General features: G+C 40.6%; 1 protein-coding gene across 4 annotated transcripts in view; it reads right to left on the bottom strand.

Moving 5' to 3' along the window:
- Positions 1–16,887, bottom strand: part of LOC149469272 (maternal DNA replication licensing factor mcm6) — a 128,105-nt gene that overhangs the window by 51,138 nt on the left and 60,080 nt on the right. For all 4 annotated transcript variants that reach the window (XM_089669484.1, XM_089669483.1, XM_089669482.1 and 1 more), the window contains exons 10-11: positions 14,084–14,191; positions 1,790–1,945 (exon numbers count right to left, since the gene is read on the bottom strand). In XM_089669484.1, the coding sequence (XP_089525610.1) occupies positions 1,790–1,945; positions 14,084–14,191 (264 nt within the window). The remainder of the gene's footprint in view (positions 1–1,789; positions 1,946–14,083; positions 14,192–16,887) is intronic.

The raw sequence follows: 16,887 nt of genomic DNA, 5'->3' as shown, positions 1-16,887 counted from the left end.
TCTGTGCACTATCCAAATATTCCATCGGCAATACGTCCAGTTCCTCATGGAGAGGGGCTACCAATTCCTAAAGCACCAGAATCCTTCGTGGTTGAGTCAAGTGAGGAAGAACCTGAAGCGTGTAGTCACGTGCACTTGTAAAAGATAGCCCTTTCCTCGAATACAAGAGAAAAGCCAAGAGAAGCAAAACCGACACAAACTGAAGACAAAACTAGTGAGAATCCTAAGTATTAAAATGATTCAACTTAGCTTATGGCTATAATTTTTCTTGGTAATCCTATGCAATATATTATGCCATTTAGGCTTTGTTATGTAGTCAATATCACTTGCTTTATATTTGTGGAAAGACATCTATCTATATAATTAGTGTGCATTATGTAGTCATTACGCCTATAGTAGAAAACTTTCCGTTTACAGAAAAACTAGAGCCAATTGACAAATTTCATTGTTATATTTGAACTCAGAATGTGAAATTCATTAAGAAATGGATCCTTTTGTTTCCAAAACTGGCAAAAAATAAAAATTTGTTGAACAGTGTAATTGGACATAACTGCTGGGATGCATCTATGCAACTTAAAAATAAAAAAATTTAGGTATAAACATCATACAGGTCATCCTTAAAGATAAACTCTAGGCAGATACAGTATAAAGAAATATCAATAATACAATCATGTATTTAGTAGATTAACTGCAGCTAGTACAAGTACCCAAATTTGACTGGGTATAAACCCCTCTAATCACTTACAGTTCAATGAAACACAAAAACTAACTATTATGCCAATCAAGTGTATATGGATACAAGTGTAGTACGACCCCCTTAGGAGTTGCTGAGTTTTGTGTCCCCTTTTAGTCCTGCACAGCCAGGCAACACACATTTCCTTCCACACTAGAGACAGTAACTAGTCCTTGAGCTTGTTTTTGTAGTTTTATTAAGGGATATTTAACTTTGATGGGGTTAATGGGTGTATAGGATGCCCAAGGAACTGTAGAAATGTGGAGGACAAACTCCTTAGCAGCCATGTACAGATGTGGATAACAGAGTGAAAGTCTCTCCTCTGAATATTTCTCCAGCCCTCCTGGTGTACCGCCTCAGACCCAGATGGATCCTCTTCACCCATTTGACTGAGGGAGTCCCTGAGAAAGGGGACCCAAAAACTGCCACTTTAGTAAAACCGCCTCAGATGAGGAGCTAGTTGGGTTAGCCGCCTGACTGCCCTCTCTCATTTTCCAGCCCGAGGGGTGCAGGATTACCCAGTCCTCTCTCCTGTAAGCTTGTGGGTTGGTGGCTGCCTTCAGGCCTTATGCTGGGCTGGCTCCTATCCTGCTTCCCAGGCTGTCCCGGTTGGGGCTGAAAGATCCTCCTTCCCAGCTCCTGCCTGCAAGTATGCCCATCTCCCAGGCTCCCCACTCCAGCCTAACTCCATCTTCCACCTGACACTGACCTCACTTCCTGATCAGGCTCTCACACTTAATGGCTACCTTGACCCCATGCCAAGCCTCCTGATTGAGGACTGGTCAGAGTCCCTTGAGTATGCAGATCAGCCCCTCCTTACCCCCTTGCCTTCTAGAAACTTCGAGCAATCGGAGATATCAGGGAACTGACCTGCAGAACCCGCAGCCCTAACCCACGTTAACCTGGCTAACTCATCCCAGGCTGACTCACACCAGGTTGCTATCCAGCCTCTAGCTGAAAACCTATCTAGCTCCCCCTAGCTAACTAGAGGAACACTACACAAGTAAACAGGTAGATTAAGTCAGAAAATAAAAAAAAAAAAGGATAAAAACCTACCTCATTGCATTCATCCACTAGAATGAAAAAAAGATCAAATCTGGACATTATAGGAGCAGAAAGATTTATATTATGCTTTAAAGATTTTGATCGCTCATATCTTCCACCAATAGGATTTGCGGCTGCCAAAATGGATGTGCGGGCATTCAAAGTGGCCTTGAAATTAAATTGAAATAAAATTATTTAAATTGCTAATATTACAATGTTTCTTAAATGCATTATAAAAAGATGCACCAATCCAACAACTTTAGTATTTCAGAAGAAACAACAAAGGTAATTTAACCACTTTAAGCAGCATAATTTAAAATCGTGCTTAACAAAGACAATATTTGAATTTTTGGCTAGCAGAAATTGCTTAACACTATTAATTTTTAAAAAATGATAGGTCACATTTATGCAACGGTTTTTTCAAACCTATATTCACAATTAGCAATAAAATAATCAGTAAATGATGCTTAAAATTCCTTTACAACTCTTCAGTTCAGCATTAACTGTAAAAAGACTCAATTCCCAATTGTGGTGTCCCAAAAAACAATTAGCATTGTGGTCACTTTTCAGAGGTTGTGTTTTGTTGCCTCCTCACCACCTGATTTAATCCTGTAATGCTTGACGACTGCACTTGTATGCGTTTCGCACACTTGCGGCATGGTCCCATTGAATTTAAAGGGCGAGTTTTACGGAAAAGAAATAGAAAAATGTTATAGAAAGAATTAAAAGATGGTAAAAGGAGGAAACACCACCACTGGTACGGCAAATAAGTTTCATAAATATTATAGCAGGCTGTACGATGTGAGCCCCAGAAATCAAAAAGAAATGGAAGATGAAAAGAATAAAAATAGGCAGAAATATTTAAAGTAGAGTTGCCAAGATTAGCACAAAAATTAGGGTCCCTAGGGAGCTCAATTACCCTGGAGGAAATTACCCTGGCCATAACATATATGGCCGCAGGAAAGAGTCCTGGCCCGGATGGATACACTGAGGGATATTTAAAAAAAATTAAAAGATCTCCTTGTCCCTATAATGTGTGGTTATATGACTGCAATAGGGGAGGGACTGAAAATGAGGGAGGAGTCCTTTCAGGCTTATAGAACGATTTTATTTAACCCCTAGCCTACAGGGAACTTATACCCCCTTCCTGCCCAGGACAATTTCCAGCTTTCAGCGCTGTCACACTTTGAATGACAAAGTGTCAAACACTGTATCCATATGAAATTTTTATAATTTTTTTGTGACAGATAGAGCTTTATTTTGGTGGTATTTAATCACCTCTGGGTTTTTTATTTTTTCTTAAACAAACCAAAAACCACTGAAAATTTTGAAAGAAAAATGTTTTTTCTTAGTTTTTATTATAAAAATTGTAAATAAGTGATTTTTCTCCTTCACTGATGTGCGCTAATGAGGCTGCACTGATGGGCACTGATGAGGAGGCACTGGTAGGTGGCACTGATGGGCATTGACAGGCATCACTGATGGGCACTGAAAGGCAGCACTGATATATGGCACTGATAGGCGGCACTGACTGGCACTAATAGGCGGCACTGTTAGGCGGCACTGACTGGCACTGATGGGTGACACTGAAAGGCAGCTCAGATGGGCACATATGTGGCATTGAAGTGCACTGGTAGCACTGATATGTGGCACTGATGGGCACTGGCACAGCACTGATGGACACTGACAGGTGGCACTGCTGCTGGATCATCAGTGCCCTGATGATCAGTGTACATGTCCCCTCCGCGGAAAGCTGATTATCGGCTCTCCTCTCCTCTCGAGCTGTCAGCGTGAGGAATGCCGATAACCGGCTTTTCCTTGTTTACATGTGATCAGCTGTGATTGGACACAGTTGATCGCATGACCGAGCCGTCATCTTCAGCTCTTTCCGTGATTGGTGATCCGCTGTGTCCGAGGGACACAGTGCACAGCCGATCGCCGCGCTGCGTGCTCCCTCAGCTGCGCATGCCCAGTGAGAATGGGAGGACGTCATATGATGTCCTCCCAGAACAAGCGAACCACCTTGCGCCCGTCATATTACTATATGGCGGGCAGGAGGTGGTTAAAGTAGGGAAAGACAGTACAATGTGCTAGTTATAGGCCCATATCCTTATTGAATATTGACACCAAATTGTATGCTAAAAAGGTACTGGCAACCAGAATGAAGGCGTTGATGTCGGAGTGGGTACACCTAGATCAGGTAGGATTTATTCCAGGAAGAGAAGGTAGGGACAATGGTCTGAGATCATTGCTCCTCCTACAAAAGGGTAAAAAGAGAAATTGCTGACAGTGTTCCTGTCGATAGATGTTGAAAAAAGTCTTTTGACAGGGTTAATTGGGAATTTATATTTGATACATTGGAGGCCTTAGGAATAGGGACTAAAATGTTAAGGTGGATAAAGGGGCTTTACAATGGCCTGTCAGCGGCCATTAAGGTTAATGGATCCCTCTCGCAGTTCTTTAAAATGTATAAAATTGTACTAGACAAGGATGTCCATTCTCACCTTTGTTATTTGCATTGTCCTTGGAACCTGTTCTGGCGAGGATAAGAAAGTGTATAGATATAGCAGGAATAAAAATAGGGGATGTGGAACACAAGGTTGTAGCATATGCGGATGACAAGTTTTACATTGTAAATCCTAAAATAACATTGCCTAATTTAGTGAGATTGTTAAATCAGTATGGCGAGCTGTCAAAGCTGACAATAAACTCTGCAAAATCAGAGATTTTAAACATCAGTTTATCAAAATCAAAGTTGAGTCTTCAAAAGAGTTTCCATTCACTTGGAGGGGAAAAGAAATAGGCCATCTGGGAGTAAAATTAACTCCAATAAAAAGGCCTATATCAGGTTAATTAAATCCCATTAATAAACAAAATAAAGGAAGAGTGGAGGAGATTGTCAAAAGGTGGATAGGTCGTATAAATCTGGTAAAGATGGTACCAAAAATCCTGTATAAGTTTCATATGCTACAAGCACACCTTCCAGGATCATTTTTTGAGATAATTAAGAAAATGATATTCAAGTCTATTTGGGAAAATAAACCGAGAATTAGTTATGAGGTGCTGTGTATGGGGGGACTTGGGTTTGCCCAATATGAAGAAATATTACTTAGCGTTGATACTATCACGTATAATAGACTGGACTTTTAATGTACAAGGGAAAGGTTGGGAGAATATGGAAGGGATTTTGAGTAGGGCATAGTTAGCGAAGATGGTGTGGATACCACATAATTTTCTCACACTAGATATCAATATTAGTTCACCAACAAAGATAATTTTAAATGTTTGGGATAGGTTGTATAAGCAAAAATGGTGGAAATATAATTCACTTATGACTCCCCTGGGGTGAACAGAGTGTTTCCCCCCAGGGAAGGATAGCATTTCTGGGAAATGGTTTACAGATAAAAATGCACATTTGAAGGACATATTGAATAAAAGGAATTGTACACTTTTTAGATTTAAAGAAGAAAGGGGATCTATTTTTCACATTAGATGAGTGGTGGTATTGTCAATTTAGTCACTTTGTTTCAGTGCTCCTACAACCATTGAGGACCGAGGAAGATCTGTATCCATTTGAAAAGCTGGTAAATGTAGTTACAGCTCTTCGACAAATTACCTCTAAGATATATAGGATTCATATGGATATGGAATATGTTGATCCTCCTCGGTTTTTGGGAAAAGCTTGGAACAGAACTGAATGAACAGCAAAGGAATAAAATATTCAAATTAACACATGGGTTGATGAATATGAGCACAGTTAAGATGAATTACAAATGCTTGGCGACATGGTATAGCACACCGAATAAGGCACATAAACAACAAGTAGATGCTTCCGTTGTGTTGGAGAGGTTGTGAGGAAAAGGGAACTATGGTGGCACTGCTCGAATATGCAGGACAATTGGAAGGGAATACTACAACTCATTCAGGAAATATGTGGGAGAGAGATCCATGGATGTGTTTGTTTTATAAACCTGAACCTTCAATAAACGTGTGCAGGAATAGGGTACTGTATTATTTAGTCAGTGTGGCGAAGGGCTTCATCTCCAAATTTTGGCAAGTCTCAGAGTCACCAAGACTGGATAAACAGAGTGGAAAATATCTATAGGTTGGAGGAGTTGCATCATATTGCGGTGGGTAAATTAGATAAATTTAGGAAAGCATGGAGTAGCTGGTTCAATTTTAAAACATTTAAAAAATATCTGGAATTAATTGCAGTTTAGGTGGAATATATAAGAGGAAGCCTAACTGAGATCCAGAGAGAAAGAAAAGATGTAAGATGGAGGGGTATAGAAATGGATAGAGAACCATGAGGGAGGAAAACAGAAGAGGATGTGGACAGGGGTAAATGTGTTTCAAAAGGAATTTAGGTATTGGGGATGTACTAGGTGTATGCCCTTATTTATTTTGTATTATGTATTAAAATGTTCTTTGTATCAGAAAAAATTAATAAATTATACAAAAAAAATAAAAAAGGGTGAGTTTGACAGTCACTTGTCACTTAAATCTGTCGGCCGAGTTACAGTGATACCAAGGTTTCAGATTTTTTTTTTTTTTTTAAACATGTTATACTTACCTGCTCTGTGCAATGGTTTTGCACAGAGCAGCCTTGATCCTCCTCTTCTTGGGTCCCCTTCTGGTGCTCCCCCCGCTGAGAGCCCCCAGAGCATGCTCCTTGAGCATGCCTGCTCCCAAGCTGCCTCTGTCTATAGGACACACAGAGCATGGTGGCTTAGCCCTGCCTCCTGCTCCCTCCTCACTGGCTGTGATCCACAGCAGCAGGAATCAATGGCTCCCACTGCTGGGTCTCAGCTAATGAGGAGGGGGAGGCCCAGGAGAGCCGATGCTATTGTGCACATCGTTGGATCAAGATCTGGCTCAGGTAAGCCAGATGGCTCTGGCTCCCGCTAAAATCGCATGACCTGGATAGCCCAGCGGGCACTGTGAGGGTCATTTTTTTTTTACTTCAGTTCTTTTGATGCTATTAGGCTGGATATCTTGGGCAAGAAGCTAGCAGTGATACAGGTTGATGTTTCCCTTGTGGTCATGGATTGTAGACCGACAGGAAGACCACAGTATGTGCATTTGCAAAACTGTGTGTTGGATAGGGTGATTAGCAGTATTGGACTACCACAGGGGACAGTTCTCGCTCACTTTTTACTGTCTAGACCACCGATTTCAGTTACCAGACAGTCCCTCCATCTTCAGAAGTTTTCTGATGACTCTGTGGTAGTGGGATGTATCAGGGATGAGGAAGAGTCTGAGTACAGGACTGTGGTGGAGAACTCCGTCACATTTATGCTCACACCATGTGACAAGGAAAGCTGGTTGTGGATTTGAAAAGGAGGAAGGCACCGGTAACCCTAGTCTCCATCTAGGAGTGGATGTGGATGTAGTAGAGAATTAAACGCATCTGGCAGTGCACATAGAGGCAGCTCTGGCCCGTCTATAGAGCACCTTAGTGTTTCCTCCTGACTCCAGCTTATTACCTATTTTTGAGGCTGAGGTCTTAACGTCTGCCAGACAATGCTGAAGAGGTTTTAGAGTCTGTGGTGGTCAGTGCTCTCCTGTATGCAGTGGCATGCTGGGGAAGCATTATTAAATAAATCACTCGGAAACTTATAACCTAAATAAAACTCAGTGAATATCCAACTTCTCATCCCAAGAAAAAGTCACACTTTCACACCTGAAAACAAATACTAAAAATAAATATTCAAAACCTTTTTCTTAGCCTTCACTTAAATTATTAAAATCAAACCATAAAATTAAATATAAATAAAATATAAATAAAAGTTGCAAAGAAATAAATAAATTTCCAAGTCCAACAAAATCTCTCAATCCTGTGTGTCCAACTTCAATATTTCCATCATTCCGGACCCAGTGAATACCTCGAAAAAAAAAAAAAAAAACTAAAAGTGTATTACCTTCAAATAATAAGTATATACCTTCAAAATAAGTATATGCTATATTCTGTGCAAAATAAAATAGATTCAACTGTGAGTAACACGTGAATCGTGCAGAAATCACTGTGTACACTATAAATAAACTAATAGTGACAAATTGTGTACACGGAAAAACAAAAAATACAATATAAAATGTAATTATATTAAAAAAAAAATTAACTAAATAATCAAATCAATTTTAAGCAAAAAAAAATTAAATATTAAAATATAAATAAATAAAAAATAAAAGTGAACACTCCGTGACCACCTCTATATGGCAAGAATGCATAAAATTACCCTCATTGAGTAATATCAAGCCTTAAGGGATATTCAGATGTTTTAGCAGTAACTTTCAGGCTCTCAATAGCTGTATGCAGGATGAACCTTTAATGCACCATCATCCTCAAAAGATAGACAAGAACCCATGTAGCATGATATAATAGGTACCAAATCATTTAATATAGCATCTTACATTAGGGACTTTGAACATTCAGTAATAGATTCCCATGACTCAGCCACAGCAGCTTCCTGAGATATAAAACACGTCTTTCCAGTCAACAAAATCCCTTCAGAAGAAGTCCAGAAGTGCCGAAATGCGTCAGAGACGTGACGTCTGACGCAATTGTGCAAAACCGGACGTGGCGGCGTGGCCATTTTGCTCATTGGAAATATATCCAAAATGTTCAAAAGCCTTAATAAGGTTTGGTGTAGAAAGATGGGGTTGGGTACTAAAAAAGAAAAAAAAAAAAAAGTCATCTGCATATGCTGCGGTTTTAGGGCCTACCACAAAATCTCCTATAGTAGGGTTATTGTTAATTGTGCAAATAAAAGGTTCCAGGGTTAAAATAAACAGGAAAGGCGAAAGAAGATAACCTTGATGTAAATTACATCAGAGAAAGTACCATTTATCTTAAGTCTTGCCAGGGGATTGTGCTATAGAGCAGATATCCATGATGGTATGTGTGGTCTCAAACCAATATGCCTGCAAGTAACTAACATAGTCCCAAGCAACCCGGTCAAAAGCCTTTTCTGCTTCAGTAGACAACAGAAGACCCTCAACCCCCTTTGAATGAGCATGGTGAAGTTATGAAGTTTAGTAAAATAGATGAGTTATATTCAAGGCTCTTGCAAGAAATTTACAAACTCCTATAACTGTTTGCAGTAAAACCCTTTTTTTAAAAAAAAAAAAAAAAAAAAAAAAAAGGATACATTTGGCTGTAAGGTTCAGCAAGGATTGCAATTGTTGCAGAGTAGCAGACAATTCAGCCCCCACAGATTCTGCTCCTGATTGATTGTGTTGGGCTTCAAGGGTTGCAATTAGCTTTCTCTCTCATGATAGGTTTGGTCGCTTTTCTTCTGTGACCATAAAACGTAAAAATTCTCCATGCAATGCCCATTTATGAGCCTCCCACACTATCAAGGAGACAATTCACCTGACAAATTAAGTTGGAAATAGGACTTCATAGCTTCCATAATTTGTTGAGTAGAAGAATCTGTCAATAAGGTAGGATTTAGGAGGCCAGTAAGTTCCAATGACACCGACACAGGGGAATGGTTGAAAAACATTTGTATCCCTATGTCTGTGGATTAAAGTGTGGGTAGATCACAATGAGTGATGAAGACAGTCAATGCGGAAGTGCTTTTTCGCAGAGTGCTGAGTAAAAGGTGTAGTCTCTACCTGTGGGGTGCACCACTTGCCATGAATCCATTAAGGTGAGGGAATTCAACAAGATTTTGATCGGTTTAAAAATTTTGTAGGCATTATTAGACGTGCTTAGACGTGTCTTGTATAGGTTGTAGGGGTATGTTGAAATCACCTCCTAGCAAAATACAGTCGACGGCAAACGCATATTTTGCCACGTGCCCTTCAGAAGATAAATCTACCTTGGGAATCTATAAATTGTTGTAATGGAAAACGCCATATGCTTCTGTATATGAATGGACATGCCTTTAGATTTTTGTAATGGGTTCAGTGCATGTTACAGTCAAATCAAGATTTTGTCAAATAAATGCAGTATGGACCAAGATTGGAAGCAAGTCTCCTGCAAAAACACAAAAGGAAGGTTTCACTTTCCTTAACTCTCTCAGTAGTTGTATCCTCTTCTCGGATAGTGAGACCTTTGACATTATGCAAAATTAAGGTGGGACTCTTTCCCAAGTAAGCCATTGTTTAAAGAGAAGTGTATAACTTCCAATGAGAAATTCAGCTAGAACCACCAAAGAGTATATTTACTATAATAAATCAGTGAATTAAAGTAGTAAGGATGAAGAGGGAGAAAAAAAAAAAAAAAGAAGAAGAAGGGGGGGGGGGGCAAGGGAGGGTAAGAAAACTACAAAAGGATCCCTTGAACAATGCTTTAGCAGTTATCAGAGCTCACTTCCATTGACGAGCGCCTAAAGTAGTGTAAATGCAGAAACACTAACAAATTCTTAATAGGCACTTGTATCACACTGGTGGCGGCAGTGGGAGGGGTGAAACAGGTCGTAGTAAAATCAACAAATGTTATATGAAAGTCAAATTGTACTAGCAGCTTACATTCCTACATGGATTGAAAAAATATTAATATTGAATTATACAGGTATTGTATATATTATAACTTGCTGAGCAAGCAATTAAGCCAAAGTTCTAAGTAGACTTGGTAACCCAATACAGAAACATTGTGAACCAAATAGTCTCAGTACCAAACCGTAAATAATGGGAACAGAGAAGAATGAGAGATAAGAAAACAAACAATATATGCAGGGATTCATTCTGATAAATCTAGACGATCACGGCATAGGACCGTATTGACCTGCCTCTGGTACCACACCGAGTATGAATGGAAGTTAGAAAATAAAACCCACGGTACTCCAGAGGTGGAGACGTCTTAAGTGAGTGATCACTATCAGCACAGAAAAAGAAATGTGTTTGCCACTGTATCATCAAGAATAGGATAGAGAGCAATACGAGGTTAAAGTTTGGTGCATTTTATGAGGTCTATGGTATGAACCAATGAGGCAAGCCAGACTGGCCTATGAAGAAATATCACAAGAAATTCAGTCAAATAGGAGATCCAAATAGTATGGCACACAGCACATGCAGCTATGCGCAAAAAAAAAAAAAATATCTTTAAAAGTGGGCATACAGGTTAGCCAATGCAGTCGTTCACCTATTTCCCTGTCAATAGAAAAAGGAACCAGGTCCTCGGGGATGTAAAGGCAATAATGGATCCAGGAACCTTATATGTAATGCATCCAAGGTCATTGTGATTATCATTCTCATGGTCCTGATCTTCATCACCGCTGAACACCACAAGTTAAGTTCCAGGAGGGTCGTCAGCAGGCATCCAAGTAATGGAACCATAAGGCTAACAGTTCAATAAAAGGGGCATTTTGGGTAGGTCTATTGTGAAGGCCAGTTATAGACTGGGGCAGTGATCGTTTTTTGTACTATTGTGAAAGGACACAGTCCTGAAACAATGGGACATTAGAAAAATAGAGCTCTTAGAGCTAGGAATTAACAGATTGAGCCACAGTTCAAGTAGAGATTCCAGAGCCCTGACACTTTTTCATTTGGAGTGGAGTGAATTGATCCTGATTGGTGGTGTTCTGGAATTTCTCTTTTTTGGGTGAATGTTTTGTAGGTGATTAATGTGGAGTATTAGGAGTCATTGGGGGGGGGGGGGGGAGACAGATCCTTTGATACCAGTCAGGTAGATCCAATTGAGCAAATTGGAGGGCTTCACAAACGATGGCAAGTCATCAGGAGTTTTAAAAAGGTAGAGCAGTTTGCCGTTTTTCCTCTCAAAAGTCCAAGTAAGGGGTGTAAGGCTTTGCAGTTGCCCAGCGTAATAGGGGATAGGTCTTGGTACACAGAGTTATCTTGTGCTCGTTGAAAGTAATGAGCTTTTTTTGCCTCGCCCGTTTCAAGATCTCCTCTTTTAGCTTGTAATTTGGTAAAACAGCAAATTATCTCTTGGCGGCGCTGTCTCAACATGTTTTGACCTTATTGATCTGTGGGCTCTTTCAAATTCGATCGGGATATCAGTTGCTTGTTCCAGTAAATTATTAAATATGGGAGGTCAGGGCCGAGGCAATTTGATCTGTGGAAACTGATTCAGGGAGTCCCCTTACACGAATATTGTGCCTCCGACCCCCTGTTGTCAAGATCTTCCAAATGCTGATTCATAGTAATCAGTTGTGCAGTGAGTATCTTAGGCAATTTCCAAACGTGCTATAGCATTCTCTCCTATGCCCTGCTTTCTCGGACCCCATCATCTTCTCAGTGAGCGCTAGCAAAATTGGCTTTAAGCTCCGTGATAGCCAACGAGAAAGTGTTTTTAATGTCAGCTACAAAATGTCGTCACGTCTGAGTAAGAGGGTGTTTGAGGTTCCGGGGCCTCTTACCATGTCCTCTGAGGCAGTTTGCGATCCCGTCGCTGTAGTCATCTTTGTGGCCGGCTGGCACCATCTTAGCTGCAGTCTCCCTGTTTGAAAAATATCCGGGATACTATGGGAACCTGAAGTGGTGGATAAGCCGCGTGACTGTGTCCCCAAGTGGTGACCAGTAAACTTGCAAATGTACGAGCTGAGGAAGACCAGTAGTTTTGCTTAGAAGCTGCGGGCTTGAAGGAGCTCCTTCACTGTGCTGCTATCCACATTACATGCCAAGCCACGCCTCAAATTTTATTTTTTAATCTGTTATTTATTCAATGTTGTACTTTAGAAGTATGGGTGGTTTATTAGAGTTTATTTGTGGTTATTGGCAATTGTATTGTGCCATATTGTCTTGTTTCGTTCCTTGTGTTCTTGTGTCGTCTTCATTGAATGTGGCTGTTACTTAAAGTGGAGCTCCAGCCAGAAGGGGAAGCTCCACTTATCTGTCTCCTCCCCCCTCCACATTTGACACTTTTTGGGACTGGTACCTGCTCCCACATCTGGGTCAGTTTTACGCAGCCCTCCTACTTCCCCCCCGCAGTCTTCTGGGACACTTCACAGATCCCAGAAGACTGCAGGACCTATCTCAAGGAGCAGTGCAACTCATGCAAGCTCAGTAGGAAACTGGCTGTGAAGCCACAAGGCTTACTTACAATGCCAGTGCTAGGAACCCTAGGGGCAAGTGAAGAATAGCCCAGGTGACGGCGGCACTAGACCCCTGTACTGGTAAGTGTCCTTTTAAGTCAGCAGCTATAGTATTTGTAGCTGCTGACCTAATTATTTTGGGAAGACTGAGCTTCTCTTTAATAATTTTCATTTGGGAGTAATAAAGTATTCTTATTCTGATTAAGTATTAGGGGGCCGAGGGAGGAGCTGCACACTGAAAGTTTTTTACGTTCATACATAGAATGAAGATAAAAAAAACCTTTAGCCTTTACAAACTTTAAATATGCCACAACCGTGAGATGTATACAACTTTGTACAGCTGTATTGTTAGGATTTGGGTGCGTGGCCAGGGAGCAGGAACCTAGAATTATCGTTCGCTCTGAACCAACATGACATTTAGCCAGCTGGTAATTGAAAGCCAGTTGGCAGCAGCAAATAATTCACACTGAATTTTAGAAAATGAACATTTAGTTACATGATCTTGTAAAAAAAAAAAAAATTATATATATATATATATATATATATATATATATATAAATAAAATGGTTGTTCCCCAAATGTCCCAATGTTTGTATTGCCCCCTCACCCACTATATATTTACCTGGCCCTATCTCAATTCAGCACTGTGCCCGTCTGTCAGCCCTCTTCTTCCTCTCTGCTCAGGGGCAGAGTTGGGAGCCATTGTCTCCTGCTACTGTCAATCAAATCCTGTGAGCAGAAAATGGGGATGTGCCACACTGCGTGTGTCAATAGAGCGAGCCTGCAGGTGTTTCACCATAAGAAGTGACTTCCATTGGTGGCACACCAAGAAGAGTATCCTGGAACCCCAGTGGGGGATTCCAGAAGAGAAGGATTGGGACCACTGCACAAAAGGTAATTTTTTTAAAATTAAAAAACAAAATGTTTTAACAAGCTGTAATTTACGCCATCAACAAAAATTATGTAGATAGTTATGGACCTTTACCAAACTACGGAAATGTCAGCTTCCATTTCAAAAAGGCAGTTATATATAACTCCCAGTTATATATTGCAGTTGATTACCTGCCCAGAGAGCATCATGCAACTGGATCCTCAATTTAAAGCCTATATGTCACACCAATACATTACTCTGTGTCATAATTGGTACAATCTACTTAATACTATTTTCAAAATCCTTAGGGAAAAAAACCCCTCATACACTTACCTGCTAAATAGCACTGCAAAAAAATCAACTATAGATTGCTTGAATCCATCATAAGACATTATGTATATTGAAATCTTTACAATACGGATATAGCATTCTTACCTTTACACCAGCTTTGGTGATTGATATAGTTTGCTGTTCCATTGCCTCATGAATGGCCACCTGATCTTTCAAATCCATTTTATCAAACTCATCAATACAACAAACTCCCTTAATAAATACAAGAAAGGTCACAAATGAAAACAATTGTAACACATTACAAACTAAAACCAACAGAAGTTAGCAAGATAAATGTATTAAGTAAGCCGATTCAGCTAGTGATCTACATTATTTGTACCTGCATTACATACTACACTTTTGTTTTGCCACGAGGGCAGCTTTGGTTGGTAGAAATATCCTTTGAATGCCTGTAAACATGAGTGACAGTAGCTCTCTACTTCTGCTCTCGTAACAGGCCAGAAGAAAGAGTCCCTAACCAATCTAAAAAGGTCCTATCTGATCCTAAGTGCCCATGTTCATCATGAAGAGCCAGTAGTACTGCTCATCTGTTTCTCTGGGAGGAACTCCTGCTAGCTTTCATGAATGAACCATTTAGTAGCAGACTGGGACCAAACTCCTGTTTGGTCAGTGCTTTCAAAGTTAAACTGTAGAGCGGGTGCTCACTCTAATCTGCCTTCAAGTCTCTGACAATTGTGGGAGCCCTACACCTCCCAGTTCAGACTGGTAGCACTTGGAGCTGAGGCCATCAGAGTCACCCCATCAGGAGTGCCCAATAGCTCCTTTGTGCCAATGATCAATGCCTTGGCACAAAGCCTGGACTCCCTCAGACATCACAGGACTCAAACTTTCTGTGTCCCGATTATATGGTATTTCAGGATATAGCATCAGCACCTCTGCTCCCTACTCCCGGCTGATATTTCAAATTACATCAACATTCTGACAAAAGCGGCTAATAAAATTATGTCCAGTGGCGTCTAGCTTGGCTTTTGTCAGAATATAAGTTAAGTTATAGGATTGTCTGTTTTGACATTCAAAAAGAGGCCCCATACAGATAATCCTTTAATTTGTCGATGACAGCCAACAACTTCAACTTATGCTCCAGATAGTTTTTCTCAGATGACCAAGACTATTGTAAATTATGGGACGTACATAACCTCCCATGTTGCTATTGATTTAGGACTCCACCCAACCCCTCAACTGGCATTCACATGAAGCCCATATGGTTTGGCAGGATCTGTGTAAGCCAGGACTGGAGCTTCCGTGAAGCTTTTCTTGAGGTGATGAAAAGCTCTTTCATACTGGGAAGTCAATCGCTCCTGAATGGGTTCTTACAACTTTCAAGTTCCTTGTCTCACTTGACCAGCCTTGCAATTTTCAGATTTGCTTTTTCCCTGTAGTAACTCATTGAGTGGGCAGGCAATCTTTGCGAAATTCACTATGAATGTCCGATAAGAGCAGAACCCTAGAAAAGTCAGGTACTATTCTTGGTCTGGGCAATGTGGTAACCACCTCTAACTTCTTAGGGTCAGTGGCAATACCTTCTGCTGAAACGAAATGCCCTAGGTAGTGGACAGAAGTTTGATAGAACGGACATTTCTCCAATGACAACTTCAGTCCTTCATGGAGCCTTTGAAGAACCTTCTCATGTCTCACTTAGTGTTCTTCCAAAGTCTTCCTAAAAATTATGATATCATCCAAGTACACCAATACCTTAGTTAGGTTCATGTCTCCCACTGTGCGCTCCATCAGCAGTTGAAATGCAGAAGGAGTCCCAATAGTCCTTGAGGGATCCCATTGAACTCAAAGAACCTAAATGGGCAAACAAACACAGACTTTTCTCAGTCGGTCAGATGCATGGAGATCTGATAGTAGCCACTCTTCAGATCTCGGACACTGAACAATTTCTCTGACAGACACTGAAGGACATCTTCGATTCAAAGAGTGGACTGATCGGGAATGGTTCTTCTGTTCAGAGTTCTGTAGTCAATATACATTCGCAGGGTCCCATTTTTCTCTCTCACTACAATAGGAGAAGCATAAGGGCCCCTGGATTCACAAATGATTCCCTACTTTCCATCTCAGCAAATTGCTCTCCGACTTCTTCTAGATCACTCAAAAAAGGTATTCGCCTTGCTCTCTCCCTAAATTCCCACAGCCAAATCCTATGCTGAACATTTAGCACATCTTACGTCAGTCATTCTTGGAAAAAATCTTTGTGATTGAGAGTATTTCCTTGAGTGTTAGGTCTTCATTCTCAGCTAGAGAAATATGCAACCTTCTCACTAGGTTAGTGTTGGTTCCAATTAATAGAGAGAGTTGTGTCTTGTCCCTGGCAGAATGGAATATACAAATATGTTAAATGTATCAAATGTCTGTCTTCCCCACAGTCGAGGGACTGAATCTATTTTAACTGGAATGTAGCCATCATAGGGGAATTTTTCAGAGCCAATACTCAGATCTCCAACTCGCGTAAAAGGGATATGCTTCAGATACTTGTCATAAAAGTTACTGTATAGCAAGGCCAACTGAGCCCCAGTGTCTTGCAAAACCTTAGTTTACTCTCTCTCCACCTGGACACTATAGAAGAGGGCCCTACAAGCTTCTCAGGTAAATCAACTGGCGTTACATAGTTGGTGTGACCCTTTGTTTTCCCTGCTAGTTGTTGGAATGATCTGACAGCGACTTTAAATGGAGGTGGCGCATTGACTCTCTGCTCATTTCCCCCTGGCTCTGGTGGCTTTTGATTGAGCTTTGTTGAGGGTTCCAATGAACTTCTAAGATTTTACATTTTTGCTTTGATTTCACATGTTTTTGAAGTGCTGGCTTTTCTTGAGGACCTCAGGTAGTTCCTTCACTGAGGCCCCTGAAGTTTTCCCCCTTTCTTAGCAAGGAGAAAACTTCTGTAT

This window comes from Staurois parvus, unplaced genomic scaffold, assembly GCF_062004578.1.
Source record: "Staurois parvus isolate SC_StPar_1 unplaced genomic scaffold, SC_StPar_1.0 ptg000077l, whole genome shotgun sequence".
Taxonomy (NCBI): domain Eukaryota; kingdom Metazoa; phylum Chordata; class Amphibia; order Anura; family Ranidae; genus Staurois; species Staurois parvus.
This window is presented reverse-complemented; position numbering and strand designations above follow the sequence as displayed.